Genomic DNA, 19,031 nt, shown 5'->3' on the forward strand with positions numbered 1-19,031 from the left:
ACATTCCATGTTCCGATGATTAATGGATGTCTGCGGCTGTTTCTCTTCAATTTGAGTGGTGCCACATCAGCAAATGAAGGTCTCAAAAGCTTTCTCTTTTCCATGAGTAAGGCTGGGTTTACTCAGATGTTGCAGCTCTTTCCCAGTCCTATTTTGCTCTCCTTTTAGCCTAAGGGTGCCTTCATTAGTCATTAAGAAAACCAAAACCCACTGCTGTAGATTCAATTCTGACTCATAGTGACTCTATAGACAGGGGAACTGCCTTATAAGGTTTCCAAGACTAAATGTTCAGGGAAGCAGACTGGCACATTTTTCTCCCACACATCAGCTGAAGGGTCCAAACCACTAATGTTTTGGTTGGCAGCAACGCACTTCAACCAGAGCTCCTCATTAGCCGTTAGGGAAATGCAAATCAAAACCATAATGAGATACTTCCTCACTTCTGGACAATACCATAAGTAATCAAAAAACTGGAAAACAATACGTGTTGGTGAGGTTATGGAACAACAAACCCTCATCCTTTGCTAATGGAAATGTAAAATGATAAACCACTCTGGAAGAGAATTTGGTAATTCCTCAAAAAGTTGAACTTTTCTGATAGAGGAACTTAGCAAAGTTGCAAGGTACAAGGCCAAGAAATGTAAATCAGTTGAGTGTGTATACACTAGCAAAAAGAAATCTTAAAAGGGAAATTAAAGAAACAGTTACATTTGCAATACCATCTGAGAGAATAAAATACCTAGGAATAAATCTAACCAGGGATGTGAGTTACTTATACAATGAAAACACTATTGGGAGCAATTAAGGAAGACTTAAATACAAAGATGGTCCATGTTCATGGATCGGAATACTTAATAATGTTAAGATGTCAGTACTACCCAAAGTGATCTATAGATTTAGTACAATCTTGATCAAAATCCCAACAGCCTTCTTTACAGAAATAGAAAAACCATTCCTCAACATTATATGGAATGACAAGAGAATCCAAATAGCTAGTGTTGAGAGAAAAGACCAAAATAAGCAGACACACTTCCTTATTTTAAAACATACTGCAAAGCTAGCCACCAGTGTTGCAGATAACAGCAGGTCACCCATATGGACAGGCTTCAGTGGAACTTCCAAACTAAGACAGACTAAGAGGAGGGATATGGCAATCTCCGCTGATAAAATTGGGCACTGAAGATGTTATGAATAGTAGTGCAGCATTGTCTGATGTGGTACTGGAAGATGAGCCCCTCGGGTTGGAAGGCACTCAGATTATTGACTGATGAAGAGCTGCTTCCTCCAAGTAGAATCAACCTTAATGACATGGATGGAGTAAAGCTTTCAGTACCTTCATTTGCTAATGTGGCACAACCTAAAAGGAAAAAGAATAGCTATAAATATCCATTAATAATTAGAACATGATGTGTATGAAATATGACTCTAGAAAAGTTGGAAATTGTCAGAAATGAAATGGACTGCATAAAGATTGATACCTGAGGCTTTAGCTGAAATGGGCTGGTATTTGCCATTTGAATCAGATAGTCATATGATGTACTTTGCTGGGAATGACAAATAAATATGGCATCACATTTGTCATCAAAAAGAACATTTCAGAGTCTATCCTGAAATACAAATCTGTTAGTGATAAGGTAATACCCATACACTTAGAAGGAAGAACAGTTAATATGACTGTTAACAGTTTACACCTCAATCACTAAAACCAAATGAGGGAAAAAAAATTGAAAAGTTTTACCAACTTCTGCAATCTGAAATTGATAAAACATTCAATCAAGATACCTTGATAATTTCTGGTAACTGGAATGTGAAAGTTGCAGACAAAGAAGCATCAACATGTGACCTGAATTTAGATACAGTCTCAAGAATAGATTTGACACATTTAATAGAGAGGTTGTGGGATGACATCAGGGGCATCGTAGATAAAAAAGACATAAGGTCATTAAAAGGTGCTCTGGTAGCATAGTGGCTAAAGCACTTGACTGTTAACCAGAAGGCTGGCGGTTCAAACCCACCAGCCACTCCCCGGAAGGAAAGTTGGGCAATCCTACTTCCGTAGTGATACTGCCTCGAAAACCCAAGGAGGGGTCGCTATGAGTTGGGGCCAACTCGATGGCACATAACAACAACAACAACAACAAGGTCATTAAAACAACAAGGAACAAAATAAAGACCAAAATGCATGTCAGAAGAGACTCTGAAACTTGTTCTTGAATGGAGAGTAGCTAAAGTGAATGGAAGAAATGACCAGATAAAAGAGCTAAACAGAAGATTTCAAAGGCAGCTCAAGAAGACAGAGTAAAGTATTATAATGAAATGTGCAAAGACCTGGAGTTAGAAAAACAGAAGGGAAGGACATGCTCAGCATTTCTCAAGCTGAAAGAACTGAAGAAAAAATTGAGTCCTCAAGTTCCAGTATTGAAGGATTCTATGGGTAAAATATTGAATGACACAGGAAGCATCAAAGGAAGATGGAAGGAATACACAGAGCCACTGTACCAAAAATGACATTCAACCATTTCAGGAGATAGCATATGCTCAAGAACCAGTGGATGGTTTTGAAGGAAGACTCCAAGCTGCACTGAAGACATTGGTGAAAAGCAAGGCCTTAGGAATTGACGGAATACCAGTTGATGTTTCAACAAACCAGTGCAACACTGGAAGCACTGACTTAACGTACACCAAGAAATTTGTAAGAAAGTTACCTGGCCAACTTGACTTGAACTGATCCGTATTTATGCTCATTCCAAAGAAAGGTGATCTAGCAGAAAGTGGAAATTTTCAAACAGTATCATTAATGTCACACACAAGTGAAATTTTGCTAAAGAGAATTTTAAAATGTTTGCAGCCATATATTAATAGAGAACTGCCAGTCATTGAAGTTGGATTCAAACGAGGACATGGAACAAGGGATATCATTGCTGATGTCAGATGGATCTTGGCTGAAATCAGAAAATACCAGAAAGATGTTTATCTGTCTTTTATTGACTATGCAAAGATATTTGAATATGTGGATCATAGCAAATTATGGGTAACTTTGCAAAGAATGAGAATTCCAGAACCCTTAATTGTGCTGTTGAGGAACCTGTACATAGACCAAGAAGCAGTCATTAGAACAGAACAAAGGGATATTGCATGATTTAAAACCAGAAAAGATGTGGATCAGGGTTGTATTCTTTCATCATATTTATTCATTCTGCATGCTGAACAAATAATCTGAGATATTGGACTGTATGAAGAAGAACAAGCCATCAGGGTTGGAGCCCAATTCATTGACAACCTGCAGTATACAGACGATCCAACTTTGCTTGCTGTAAGTGAAGATGACTTGAAGCACTTACTGTTGAAGACCAAAAATAAGGCACTTGACTGGTAACCAGAAGCCTGGCAGTTCAAACCCACCAGCCACTCCTCGGAAGGAAGGTTGGACAATCTCCTTCCATAGTGATACCACCTCGGAAACCCAAGGAGAGGTCGCTATGAGTTGGGTCCGACTCAACAGCATATAACAACAACAACATATGGATTATACCTCAACATAAAACAGAAATCCTTACAACTGGACCAATAAGTAAATCATGATTAACAGAGAAAAAATTTAAGTTGTTAAATATTTCATTTTACTTGGACCCACAATCAACACCCACAGAAGCAGCAAACGACATATATTGCATTGGGCAAAGATGTCACTTTGAAGACTAAGTTGAGCCTGATCCAATTGCCTCATATGCATGCACAAGCTGGACAATTAGTAAGAAGAAGAATTGATGCATTTGAATTATGATATGGACTGCATGGAGAACAAACAAATCTGTCTTGGATCAAGTATAGTCAATATGCTCCTTAGAAACAATGATTCTGAGACTTTTTCTCATGTACCTTGGGTTTGTTGTCAGAACGGACCAGTCTCTGGAGAAGGCTATCGTTTTTGATAAAGTGGATGTTCAGCGAAAAAGAGAAGACCCTCAATGCGGTGGATTGACACAGTGACCGCAAGAGTGGGCTCAACTATGACAGTGATTGTGAGGATGGTACATGACTGAGCAGTGTTTTCCTTCTTTTGCCCATAAGGTCACTATGAGTCAGGACCAACCCGATGGCACCTAACAACAACATACAACCACAGTAATCAAAACAGCTTGGTACTGATAAACAAGTAGACACAAAGAAAAATGGGGTAGAATTGAGAGTCCAGTAATACACCTGTACATGTATGGTTAACTGTTTTTGACAAGGGTGCTTAAGTCCATTTAAAGGAGAAAGAAGAATCTCTTTGGTAAATGGTGTTGAGAAAATAGGATTTCGATGTCCAGAAAAATTAAAAGGATCCTTACCTCACACTATACACAAAAATAAATTCAAAATGGATTAAGGGCCTACACGTGCAAACTTAAAAGCATAAAATTCTTAAAAGAAAAAGCAGGGGTAACACTTGTCAGGCCTAGGTTTCAACAATGGGTTATTTATTATAATAACAAAAGCATTTATTATAATAACACAGCAGAAAACAAAATAATAAATGGGACCTCATGAAAATCAAAAGCTTTTCTTCATCAGAAGACTTCAACAAAAAGTGAAAAAACAAAAGTTTACTTTGGAAACCACATATCCTACAAGAACCTTGATAGCTTCACAACAAAAAGACAGATAACCCAATCATAAAATAGGTGAAGGGCATGAATGGCCATTTCACCAAAGACATTCATATGACCACCAGACACGTGAAAGATGCTCAGCATCATTACCATCACAGATGTGCAAACCAAAACCACAATGATATACCCAGAAATTCCACTTCTAGGTATATACCCAAAAGATTTGAAAGTGGAGACTTGTATACCAGTGTTCATTGCAACATTATTCACAGTAGCCAAAAGGTGGAAACAACATAAATGTTTATCATCAGATGAATGGATAAACAAAACATTGTCCATATATAAAATGGTTTACTGGTCAGCCAGTAGGATATATGAAATCTTGATACATGCTACAATACAGATGAAGTTGGAAGACAAGCAGAGTGAAATAAGTCAATCACAAAAGGACAAATACTACATGACTTCACTTACATAAAAACAGGAAAATAAGAGAGCAAAGTTTATTAATGGTTACCAGTGGCAGGAAGAAGCTCTGGTAGCGTAGTGCCTAAGGCACTTGACTGCTAACCAGAAGGCTGGCGGTTCAAACCCACCAGCCACTCCTCGGAAGAAAGGTTGGGCAATCTACTTCCATAGTGATACCACCTCAGAAATCCAAGGAGAGGTCACTATGAGTCGGGTCTGACTCGACGGCAAATAACAACACCAACAACAGTAACAGGAGGGAAGGGGAAGGTGAAGGGTTAACGATGACGAAAATACCAAAGTTGATTAAATGTAGGGTTGCACAGCCAATTATTGTAATTGCAGTCAGTAAGTTTAACACCCATAAAAAAAATGTATTGGCAAAACTTGTGTAATTGATAGGTTTAAAACAGTGACAAAAGAAAGAGTAGCTACAGAGGCTGATTATGTACAATTAAAAACCTCATGGGATTTGGTTTTTGGTTTGGGGGTTTAGGGTCATGGTTTCATAAGACATCCAGTTAATTGGCCTGATAAATTATCTGATGCCCCTATAATCTGCTTTCTTGTTGTTTCTCATAATTAAATTCAGGTTAAAATTTTTGGCCTGAAAAAACTGTCACTCTTAATTTAGTAGACATATTTCAATATTTTTAGTCAAGGTACATGATCAGAGCTATGTCTTTGAAAAATTACTGTGACAGTGAATGTATAATTGAGGTTATTTGGAGGCAGGAAAGCACTTAGGTTTTTGCCATAATATAAACAAATGATGAATGAAAAAAGGTACATATTTTGTGACATGCTTTAAAAGAGAAAAATAGTAACATACATGTTGTCATGAAATATCCTTCTTTATTTAGTCCTAGGATCATATCTTGAAAGTCAAAGAACTGTCATTGAGACAGAAATCCTGTATTAAATAGGAAAATAACAACTGGAGATACATATGGTCGGACAGAGCAATTCTTGTTATTAGGTACCACTGAGTTGGTTCTGACTCATAGCAACCTTATTTACAACAGAACGCAACATTGCCCAGTCCTGCACCATTCTCAGAATTGTTGCCATCCTTGAGCCCATTGTTGAAGTCACTGTGTCAGTTCATCTTGAGGTTCTTCCATTTTATTTATTTATCTATCTATCTATGTATCTATCTATGTATCTCTCTATCTCTCTAACTCTCTACCAAGCATGATACCCTTTTCTAGGGACTGGTCCCTGACAGCATGACCAGACTTGAGGCACAGTCTCACCATCCTCACTTCTAAGGAGCATTCTGGCTGTAATCATCCAAGACAGATTTGTTTGTGTAGCAGTCCATTGTATATTTAGTGTTCATCCCCAATGCCTTAATTCTTCAGTCTTCCTTATTCATTTTCTAGTTTTCACATGTATATAAGGTGATTGAAAATACCATGGTTTGGGTCAGGTGCACCTAATTTTTCAAAGTGACGTCTTTGCCATTTAACACTATAAAGGACATCTTTTGCAGCAGATTTGCCCAATGCAGTACATCACTTGATTTCTTGACTGCTGCTTTCACGATTGTTAATAAATCCAAATAAAATGAATCTTTGATAACTTCAATCTTTTTTCCATTTATTATGATGTTGCTTATTGGTACAGTTAGAATTTTCATTTTATGTTTAGGTGTAATCCATATTGGAGGCTGTAGTTTTTGATCTTCATCAGTAAGATGAAGTCATCTTCATTTTCAGCAGAGCAATAGGAGCTACCATTGCAGAAGTCATGAAAAATATTACATATATACCTGTTCTCATGGTCTTTGTAAAAAGTGAAATGTAAACACAAAAGGAAATCACTTGTATGGGGAACCAACTTAACCCTCCCATTGCTGCCTGTGATGACCAGGTAAAAAGGAAGGAGATAAACTGATTAATCACAAAGTTCAAAATTTTGGAAGAAAGCATCCTGCATATTTTCAGGTTCTACTAAAAGTACTCATTAATGCAAAACTGTACTAGAAATTTCTGTTAAATCAAGAGTATATCTCTAAATCATTTAGAATATTGAGGCTTTTCCCCTTTTTTGTTTTGAAGTTTGATTGACATGAAAAATATGTAGGTATATATGGTTTATTTTAGCATATGGCTTTTATAGCCTCTGTATTAGATTAATTAAATTTTGCTGTGACTTCCATTTATTTGTGGGTTTTTTTATTCATAGTGTTCTACGGAAACGTATTCGAGAGGACAGAAAAGCTAACACAGCTCAGAAGGTGCAACAGATGAAACAGAGGCTAAATGAGACTGAACGAAAAAGGAAAAGGTGGTTATATTGGCAACCTATTCTCACTAAGATGGGGTTTGTGTCAGTCATTTTGGTTGGCACTTTTATTGGCTGGGCACTGTTTTTTCAACAAAGTGTCCTATAAATAATTAATTTTTGCCCAGCAAACTTCTGCACTAATAGCTGACAGTGCTTCATTAATTACAAGGGTTTATCTGTTAGCAACAAACTCCTCATACCCCAAAAGTGGTGCAGTAGACTAGACATCAATCAGATAAGCAATATGTACTGGTCACAATCCCAACATCTCAGGACTCTTCACTGCAGGTTCCTCTGAAAGCCAAGTTGTAAACAGCTATATAAAATAAAGACATTAATGTGTGTGCAAAATTAGTACATTTTGGAACTGTATTCATACATGTTAAATGTGGCATTTCACCTGACCAGATTGAAAAATCCTTTGTCTCAAGGATTTGTTTTTGGAGGCTATCTGGGTTTTTTTAACATGAATTTAATATAAGCAATAAATATTTGTGGTTTTATCTGTGTTATTAATGGAAAGAAAATGACCTTTAAATAATATGTGTAATGTGTAATGTACTCATGACATGAACATCTACATTTTATATTCTTAGTCGTTTCGGGATAAATATATTTTATAACTACCTATTTGATCTTACTTTTGTAGTTAATGTACTTTTTTAAAAGCCCAATTTGAAAAATCTGTTACCATAAAATAATAAAGTGTATGTTGGCTTAATTGTACTGGATAAATTTTCCATTTTCCTAAAGAGAAGTTTGATACAAACTGGTAGAAATCTGAGTAAGTGCTTTTTACTATATATTTGCATTTCTTTTATGTTTACAATTTTCCCAATTTTAAAAATAAAAATAAAAATTTTCCCTAAAAATATTTTTGAAGGAAAATTGTCCTTACTGGAATAGTCAGATTACAGTTGGTCAAGATTTGTAAAGAAATTGGTTTCTGTAAAGCCGATTTCTAACTCTGTTTATTTTCATGAAATTTCAATGTAATTACCCTAATTTATAATCAGGATAAATTGTGACTTAAGAAATAAATATAAGAAAGAACATTTTATGATCCCTAATTTCAGTTTACTAGACTGAAGTTTTGAAGTAAAATATTTTTCGAGTTCTTTCTACTTCAATAAATAGTATGATGATGTACAAACCTTACATTGTCCCTTTCCCTTCTTACTATTTTTAATAGGCATATTGTACAATGAATTTAACCACTCCTTTGAGTGCTTTCTTCAGATCCCAACATTCCATTCAGTGTTTAATTTGTTTGACTTCAACTTTAAATAGTCATTATCAATTAAATTACTAGGAGGCATTTAAATTACATTATTTTAGGGTTTTCTAGTTACGATTGTTGGATTTCTGAGGGTCCCCAGAGGTTGTGGGGAGGACTCCAACCTACCAGCCTTTGCTGTAAACCATAACATCTCTGCTTTATATATTTATGTGCCACATAAGATTGCTATGTAAGGCATCATTATTTTAAAAGGGGGTCATTCTCCTCCACCCCCCTCCCCGTTTTCTTTTTTACTTTAAAATTTAAAAACCATTGATACAAATCAGTATCTTGAATTGTTTTGAGTAGCATTTTGGTTGTGTGAAATTATTCTGAAAGTATTTAAAGCAGGATATGACTGATACACATAACCCATTACCGTTGAGTCTTTTCCAACTCTCAGTGACCCTATAGGACAGAATACGACTGCCCCATGGGTTTCTAAGGCTGTTATTTTTATAGAAACAACCTACCACATCTTTCTCCCCCAGAGCGACTAGTGGGTTTGAACCACCAGCCTTTTGGTTAGCAGCCAAATACATTAACCGCAGTACCACCAGGGCTCCTATGTAGGTGGTACTGTGTATTGTGCCTCCTTCCTAATTCAATATCACTGTGTCCTGTAACCTTTAAATGTAAAGAAAGTAAGAGGGACATCTTCCTATATCTATCTACATTGAACCTGTGTTTAGGCACCAAGACCCTTATATTTTAGATTTGAAATCTTACCAGTTTGCCTTGCTTTATCTTTGCTAAAATACAGTAATTTACTCTTCAAATCAAATACTAATAGACTACATTAATTTCCAGTTGAAGGAGCCTTGCTTTAAACAAATTTGTAAAAACTTACAGGAAACAAATTCTGGTATTAGTGTACTTTGTCTTTTGCAAGGTGAGTGTGCTTTACCAAGTCAGGCAGTGGGCACTTGTAGATGGACTTCAGCAGGGACCCATCATCTCTCCTCACCCAAGGAGGTCCTCAAAGAGAATGTTGAACACTGGAAGTTGTAAATAATGTGAAGTTTTTATCAGTAGTATTTTGGGTGGGTGCCATGTCTTAGTTATGAACAGCATAGGCTGTGTATTTTGGTGCCCAGTGCCATCATCCTGACCTGTGTTAAATGGGTTCTGCCAGTCAACGAAAGAGACACAGGCACTGTTCCTGTCTTCTAGTTAACAGCCAGAGGAAATATGTTCATCAACCTTGGTGGGTTCTGCATGCTTTAAAAAACTTGTACATCCTTAGGTCTTAATATTTTCTAGCTTTAACAATTTTTGAAATATCTGTTATGTATTTTGACTTGGATGAGGTATTTTTTAATAGATTGAGTTAGGAAAAAAGATAACAAAGGTTATTAGTTTCATAGAAAGTTTACTTAACTAGTTAATTCCTCCCTGCTGATAGACTGACAACCACATTTGGTTTAATGCCATTTTCTTTGGCCGTATCAACTGGTTACATACTCCTTTCCAAACTTAGCCAAGTATTACTTTATGCTAGCCTACTACTCATTTTTACCCATGCTTGCACATACATAATATGTAAAAATATAATTCTCCAGATTTTATTTATCCATATATTCAATAAGAATAATGCTTTTTCCTGCAGGCTTACAAGTTTAACTAGCATGTACAAACACACAGAACTTTAGAATAAGTATAAAGACTACTTTTCATAAATAGAGGATATTTGTACATTTGCCAAGTTTTATACCTCTCTGTCCTTTGCCATTTCACTGTGTATTAATATTTCTACCAAGAAATGAACAAGAAAGGAAGGAAGTCAAGAAAAGCAACAATTTACTACTAATCATTTTCCTTTTAAATAGTCCTATTTAATAGGTATGTCAACGAAAGGGGCTGTAACTCTTCAATTAGATATGTACCCATACTTGTCCCCTTTCTCTGAAATAAACCAAAATTAATGATATGAATCAACAAAAACATTTTGGTTTAAAAAGTAGTTAGCCTTTTAATACTTCTTTGATTATGTGGATCAGTAATCCGGATTTTATATCAGTTCCTCCTTTGCTTTCAACGGTCAATGCTGAGTGATGGTGGCTACCTTTTATTGATCATTTGTTATGTGCTAAGACACTTTTCATATAATTACCCTATTTAATCCTCACAACAAACCCATGATATAGGTAATGTTATTGTTAAGCTATAATCAGTCTGAGATTTAGCCTTTCTGCACCCTTTTAAGGGGCTGTTGTTGATAAGTCTCGTGGGTATTTATACATATTTCTAAGAATTAGATCATTCTCAAAGAATTAGATACTGCATCTTATTTCCCTCTTAGAATACTCTCTTACTAGATTTTATATAAATAGATCAGAACAAGTAACAAAGACCTGGATATTGTACAGATTTTAAAAATCACACCTTACCTTGATTTTTACCTAAACTTTCAAAATACATTTACAGACATTTAAAATAAAATGACTGAAAGCCTAATCACATTATGTATGTAGTCCATTTCTTTCTGTGTTCAGTCAGGAGTCTAGAATTCAAGCATTTTGTAAACATGATTGTTTTCTTTGTAAGGTCCGCATGGTTCCTATCTTTGGAGTAGAGTGTGTGTAGCAAGGACATTAGAGCATGAGATCAGCTGGGTCCTTCAGTTAGAATTGTGCATAGTAATGGAAGGTGGGTAGCATCTCTGAGGCCACTACTTCATCTAGTCCTACTTGAGGCATGTATCCCCAGCTTGGAACTAAGTACATGTAACAGAAATACCTGATCTGCATTCTGTTATACAGCAGCAGCTAATCAAGTCTCTTACTTTAAGAAGACCTAATTAAAAGTATTTGGTTTAATTTTTTTAGATAATAGGGACACAAAAGGTTAGGAATGAAATTTTGAAAATAGAAACATTTTTCCACATAAGATCTTATTAAAATACAAATCTTGGTCATTCCCTGGATGATTTACTCTGGAGTTGAAGAAGCTTCATTCATGTTCTCCCCTAGCACATATGTTTGGATTTGGTTCCATTTGCTATTAAATGTATCTTCAAAGCCATGTTACAAAACAGCAGCATAAATTACAGCTGTCTCTTATTCATGGAGTGGGTCTAAATGATGGTGATACATTAAAAAAAAACTCAACTGCGATCAAGTTGATTCTGACTCATAGCAGTCCCCATTGGGCTTCTGGGATGGTAAATCTTTACAGAAGTAGATTGGCCCATCTTCCTTCCCTGGAGTGGCTGGTGAGTTTGAACTGCCAACCTTCTGGTTAGCAGTCAAATGCCTTAGGCACTGCAACACCAGAGCTCATTGTGGTACAATTAGTGGAGAGAAATTGAAATTGTACAGTCATCTTATTAATCCCTACTCTGAAAGGAATCCCATGCCTGGATAATGAGCATTTATTGGCCCTCATGAAGTCATTTGATTGTTTATCCAGGTTTGGGAAGTTAAGCTTTTTCACTCTTCATTGGGTAGTGTAACTTCTAGGGAAATGAGTGTATTTGGCTATCTCATTCTTCCCTCAGTTACAGGAATATTCTAAACATATACCACATTCACTTCAGTCCACAAATGGCACTTAGCATTTGTGCACAAGTACTTTCAACACTTTCCAGATAAATAAATCTCTCGTTTTGCTACTTGGATTCTGAAAACTTTGCTCTCCTTTGGGAAAAATGTTCCTTTAAAGACATATTGTATGCTTTTACTTAGTTTGAGAGAGTTTGTCTTTATCACCTAACAACTGAAAATAAAGGGCCTAACCACCTCTGGTCATTGGATGAGAGTGAAAGTTTAATCTTGTGAGCTCTTTCAGTTTGGATTTTGTAATTTAGAATATGGGAATTGGAGAATTTAGGATGTTACTTACAAAGTCTGCTTTAATAGTGCTTGGTTTTATGTTACCTAAGTATGTTTTAGGGAGCTATTAGGAGAATTGCATTGGAACTTTTTTATTTCCTTAATAGAGACTATTTTAAAAGAAAAACATCAAATCATTGTTTATTGTTGCTCTGATTTGGCATAGGTTTTTCAAACACATGATGCTGTTTGTTTATTCAAATTGCTACCGTATAAAAACTTAGCTATTTGAGTTTAGTGAGTTTAGGAGAGGAAACCTAGGTAAGTTGATTTTAAAGTCTGTAAGGGTAATGCTTTGCTCACTTAATAAAACTTTGTGATTAGTCTTGGTTCATCTCAGTTGGAATAATAGTGTGATTATCTAGTGACAAACTACTTTTGGTGAAGTTTTGACTTTCTAAATTAATGGAGGTATTTTGTTCATATCTTACACTAAAAGTGGTCTTTGGACCATACCAGCATAAGGACTGTCGGCACTGTATGAGGACTGCCTTATCCAAGTAAAACACCAAGCCCAGTTAATTTCATTTGTTTGAACCCATTTTACTTTTGCCTTCGTAAATAAAACAAACCTCAAAAAGGAAAACAAAAAATTTCTTTTAGTTGATATAAATGACAGCTCATTCTTGCTAAGTATATCCTTAATATACTGCTGGGGAAGGACCACAGTGTAAGTATGTTGAGCACCTAAAATTCTACCAGTGTGTTTAAACAACATATCGTAAATTTAATCTACATTTTAGATTATCTAATCTCTTAAGTGGAGTCCCTGGGTGGTAACTCAGTTGGCTGCTAACCGCAACAATTCAAGTCCAAAGGTTGAAGGTGCGAGTCTACCCAGAGACATCTTGGAGGAAAGGCCCAGTGTCCTGCTTCTGAAAAATAATCCATTAAACACCCAATGGAAAACAGTTCTACTCTGACATACATGAGGTTGCCATGAATTAACAACTAGTTTTTAATGTATAAGTACTTCTGGGTAGATAGAATTTTCCCTGTTTTCAGGTAAGAAAACTAAGTCACAGAATAAGTAACTTGTCCAAGACTACACAGCTTGTACATCACGAAGCTAATTCACCCTCAAATGCGCCGAAGCTCATACTTAGGTTATGCTCATACTTACATTATGTTACATTGCCTTTGTTTTTATGGATTCTTTAAGCCAGTCTTTTAAATGGGAAAATATAGACAATAACTCTTATTGTTAAAATGCAGTGCAATTCTCTTTATTTTTTAAGTAAATGAAATTTTTCCCTCAAAAAAAAGTATGAAACATGTTGAACCACTGCTGAACCAGAGGAATACTGAAATGTCATAAAACTCTCTAAACCATTCACTCTTTGATTGGATTACAGTTCTTTTGTCTTAAAGACCAGACTTTTCTGAATGCATGGAAAATAAATATTTTGCAGGCATACTAAGCAGGAAATGCCTTTCCTTACTCCATTACTTTGGTTCAGAATTCTGGAAGTTCCTATAATAAGCACCCCTAGTTATGTCTCTGGCCCACAGATAAGTGGTAAAAATGTTTTCTTGAAGACCTAACATTTCCCCACTATGCTAGAAAATCCAAGAAAAGGAATATTCAGAACACCAAAGTGTTTGGTGCCTTGCTTTAGAGAAAGTAAGCCAGAGAATGAGCAGGAAGAAGCCTAATTTTTAGTACTTTTGTGTGTTTGACTAAATGTTTAGGCTAAAATGTATGGATGTGGTTTGTATTTCCTATTTGTATATATGGAGATAAAATAATGACAAGTATCTAGATTTTGGTCGGTAAGGGAAGTTTGGGGAAGGATGAAGATAATTACCTACCCCAAAATTGGAGTAATTTGTAAATACTGTCATATAGCATCAAAAACTCATCTGCCTTTATAATAGTTATTTATCTAATACTTGTTTAAACTTTTTATTTTTGGCATTAAAGTATAATAAATCTATTTTATGTCTTGTGTTTCCTTTCATATTAATAGTAATTTCAGTAATGTGTCACTTAAGTTGTCTGTTGCTGCTAATAGTCTGTGATTTTAAAATGTAAACTCACCTTATTTTCAGACATTACATTGATTATATTTTTAGCTGCATTATACATTGAAGTTCCAGATTGGATTAAACTTTTGCATAGAATTCTGAAGTCTTGCACATGCCATAAATCTTGCTACATTGTTGTGGGTACAACCTGTCTGTCTGCCAGTATCTCAGTAGGAGTCATTTCTTGATGTTATTGCAAGGAATAAAAGGTGGCCTAAAAATAATTAAGTTTGTAATCTTTGAAGAAAAATCTGAGTTGTAATGCTTTAACATGAGTCTACCTTAAACCACCATGAACACTTAAGCAATTTTACCACAGCAACAGTGAAGCCCTTAGGGTGGTTGAATGTGATATGTTGGAATGAATTTTGGTGCCTTTTTAGTTCATTGTTAGTCGTTTTATGTTTGTGTGTATCTGGTATGTATGTCTGGTTGGTAAATATGAATTGAATAGATGACTTCTCATTTTATGTTTTAGGCCAAGATTGACAGACACCTAAGTGTTCATGACTTGAGAATATTCTGCAGCTATAAATTTTGAACCATTGATGTGCAAAGCAAGACCTGAAGCCCACTCCGGAAACTAAAGTGAGGCTTGATAGACCTATAGATTGCCTCACAGCTGTCTGTTTACAAAGTAAACTTTACATCCAGGGAATGAAGAGCACCCACCAGCAGAAGACTGCAAAATCCTTTAATTTGATGTTTTAAGTGTTTTTTTAATATGTGTATGAATTGTAGAAAGATGTAAAAGAAATAAATTAGGGGAGACTACTTTGTATTCTGCCATTCCTACTGTATTTTTATACTTTTTGGCAGCATTAAATATTTTTATTAAATAGACTGTTTGCTTGTGTGCGTTATATTAGGACACTCTGCTTCAAATCATGAATATTTTCCTGTGGGTTTGCTTTTCAGATGTTCATCCCTAGCAATTAACATGTAAGTTGAAATTGTTTCAAAACAGTCACTTTTAAAGCATTTGTAATTTTCTCTCAAGTCCTTCTATCCTAACATAGGTGAGGAGAAAGCAACAATGGAAAAGTTATAATAATACTTTTGTTAGCTGGAAAATATTATTGTGGGTAATAATGCCTAAAAGTCAAAATTAATTTCAATTTGTTCTTAGTTGCCATCAAGTTAGTGACAAATTGGCAGCCCCATGTACATTGGTACTACATTTTACCCAGTCCTGTGCCATCTTCACTGCCATTGGTATACTTGAGTTCATTGTAGCCACTGTGTATTTTGAGTGCCTCCAACCTAGGAGTCTTACTTCCTAGCACTGTATGGGAAAGTAATCTATCACGATGCCTAGAGTTTTCATTGGCAAATTTTTGGAAGTAGGTCACCAGACCTTTCTTCCTACTCAATCTGGAAGCTTAGACTCCTCTCCACCATAGGTCACCCTGCTGGTATTTGAAATACCAGTGGCATAGCTTCCAGCAGCATAGTAACACACAAGCCACCACAGTACAACAGACAGACAACCCAGTGATGGTCAAAATAAACAGCAATTTAATGTAGTTTTAAAATCACAAAGTGATTTTGGATAATGTGTTTTTCCCGAATATCGATTACAAGAAGACTGAAGATTTCTTTCCTAAGTGAGGCTTTGGGCTGCTTTACCATTTAATTTCCCATCTTAAGTAATGGGTTTAGATTATGTGTCCAGTCAGCTTTCCAGGTCATTTGATCATTGGTTACATTTTTATTGGCCAGAGACAAGCCTCTCATCGCTTGAGCATCACTTGATGAGTGTAATAACTTGTAGTTATGCTTTGTTTTGCCAACTCTCAAATCCTTACAACACTTCATAAATATTTTTAAATTATACTAATACCCCATTAGGAGTTCTGGTAGCATAGTGCCTAAGGCACTTGACTGCTAACCAGAAGGCTGGCAGTTCAAACCCACCAGCCACTCCTCGGAAGGAAGGTTGGGCATTCCTACTTCTGTAGTGATACTGCCTCGGAAACCCAAGGAGGGGTCGCTATGAGTCAGGGCCGACTCAATGGCAAACAACAACAATAACAACACCCCATTGGAACAATTTTATTAAATCAATTTATATTTCCAGTTACTGGTTCATTGGCAGTACAGAGTCCTCAAATCATCCTAAAAAACATATATGAAGACATGTTCATTTTTGCCTTATTTTCCAGGTTTTGTCTGTTTTAGGAGTAAGTAACTTTATTGTTATTAGCTGCTTTTGAGTCAGCCCCCAGCTCATGGTGACCCCGTGCACAGTGGGATCAGATCATTGTGATTCATAGGGTTTTCAATGGCCAATTTTCAAACCTTTCTTCCCAGTCTGTCTTGGTATGGAAGCCTCACTGTAACCTGTCCAGCATCAGAGTTAATACCCAAGCCTGCACTGACTGACAGGTGGTGGCTGTGCATGAGATACATTGACCAGGAATCAAATGCAGCCCAACCACGTGTGGGAGAGAATACTACTACTGAACTACTGAGACCTATCCCGTGTAATTCTGAATCCCTGCTAAACCCTTCCTAAAGGACACATGAAAACATTACTACACCATAAAGTAGTGCAGCAAGATAAGCTTCTGTTGTGTGAATAAGGCTTTTCAAGAGAGTTACCTACACCCAGCTACCTGAGTTTCCTCACTTCCAATATACAGTTCTCTTCCAGTATACTTTTTATTCCATTATTATCTAACTTTCTCTTGTGCCACTCCAGAAATGACCCAGAGAGGTCATCCTAGATCATAGTAGCCAAATAAGGTTGACACCAGTTCTTACCTTATGAGACTTCTTGGCAGCATAACAAGTAGTCCTTTGAAGCTTTCCCCTTAGCCTCCAGACTACTATGGATTTTCTTTATCCATCTCAATTCTTCATCCTGACTCTTGAATATTGGACTGTATCCTTGGGCCTTTAATTTTAATTGTAACACACTTACCTTGGATGATACCATCCAGGCCCAAGTGAGTCTGTCTATGATGATCACATGCAACTTCTAGAACTCTAAATAGGTATCACTTCTGAGTAATAAACCATATATCCAATTCCCTAAATGGTCATTGAATAAATTCCTTAATTTCCAAAATCATCTCCCTCCCCATCTCATCGCCTTCCTGTATTTTCCAGTTTGTTTGACGGCATCACCTAGAAACCTTTAATTCATCCTAAATTCCTCCACTACTTGTGCCCTATGTCACAAAACACTGTTAATTTTGCATACTAAATATATTTCCTACTGTCTCCTCTTATTTAAATCAATTCATACATATTACAGTAATAGATTTTCTTGCCTAATACAGCATACCTGCTCACACCAACCCCTCAGCACAGTTTCCCAAGTGATTTCTGAACTAAAGATCTGATTGTTAATCTTAAAATTCTCTAATGGCACTTTGGAGAATTTGGCCTACTTAAGTCCCAAATTCTAGGCAGGTATGTGCACTTTTTCATCTTTTGGCCATTGCCTACATGTTTTCTTTAATAGTACTAAGTTTCAAACCATTTGGAATCAGTGAAATATTCCTTGGTTATTTACTCATTGAAGAGCTCTGGTTAGCACAGTGCCTAAGGTATCTGACTGCTAACCAGAAGGTTGGTGGTTCAAACCCACCAGCCACTTTGCAGAAGCAAGACTGGGCAATCTACTTCCATTAAGATTTACTGCCTCAGAAACCCCGTGGGGATCACTATGAGTTGGAATCAACTCTGATGACAATGGGTTTTTGTTTTGTTTTGTTTTGTTTTTACTCTGAATATTTATTGGGCACTTAATATGTGCTAGATACTGTAGTAGGCATTAGATACTCGGTGATTGTGAAAGGAAATGCAAAACAAAACAGAACATGATCCCAATCCACTACAGTCCACTGAGAGAGAATAAGCCTGTAAATCAGCAAATAAGTAGGCAATTAAAACTAGTGACAATATGGAGAAATGGGCTTTCCAGAGCATACTTTAGCACTGACTCTGCTGCTTCCCTCTTATAAGGATGTAGCCTTTCTGATAAGAAGGTTAAGGAAAGAAGAGTGCAATGTTTGAAAATATTGGCTTAAACAGGAGTGCACCATTGCTAGCGTATGTTCCCTTGGAATGACAATGTTACCTCCCAGTTTGGAAAGGGCAGCAGCAAAGCAAGAATTAAGTGTCCCAGATGTTATGAGACTTCACGCCTGTACAGACTATCACCATGCTCCTGAACTGTTCCCAGAGGTCAAAGGAAGCCCCTTTAAAATATGCTATATTTTGCCACTGCCCTGTATGGTCACCTTTTGATAAATTTTTTTCTTAACTAATGGAACTTTGCACATTGTGGGTGTTTGGAAAAATTAGCCCACCAGAGATTCCGCAGCTGCTGTCAAAGCGGGATAGGTGTAAAAAAGACTATATATATATTTTTTAAAAAAGTACTATAAAACATTTCATACAGAAACAAAGACTAGTACAATGAACCCCCATGTGCCCATAACCTAGCTTCAACTAATAACTAATGGCTAATCTTATTCATATATATATAGAGAGAAAGAGTTCTAACTTATCTCTTTATCTATT

The 19,031-nt window shown here is 36.3% G+C and overlaps 1 protein-coding gene across 1 annotated transcript in view; it reads left to right on the forward strand.

Moving 5' to 3' along the window:
* Positions 1-14,995, forward strand: part of PTPN2 (protein tyrosine phosphatase non-receptor type 2) — a 178,437-nt gene extending 163,442 nt beyond the window's left edge. The window contains exons 13-14 of the mRNA XM_007951673.2: positions 7,254-7,355; positions 14,974-14,995. Coding sequence (XP_007949864.1) covers positions 7,254-7,355; positions 14,974-14,995 — 124 coding nt within the window. The remainder of the gene's footprint in view (positions 1-7,253; positions 7,356-14,973) is intronic.
* Positions 14,996-19,031: the final 4,036 nt, after the last annotated feature.

Source organism: Orycteropus afer, unplaced genomic scaffold (assembly GCF_000298275.1).
Source record: "Orycteropus afer afer isolate SDZICR_OR568_19922 unplaced genomic scaffold, OryAfe1.0 scaffold00307, whole genome shotgun sequence".
NCBI lineage: Eukaryota > Metazoa > Chordata > Mammalia > Tubulidentata > Orycteropodidae > Orycteropus > Orycteropus afer.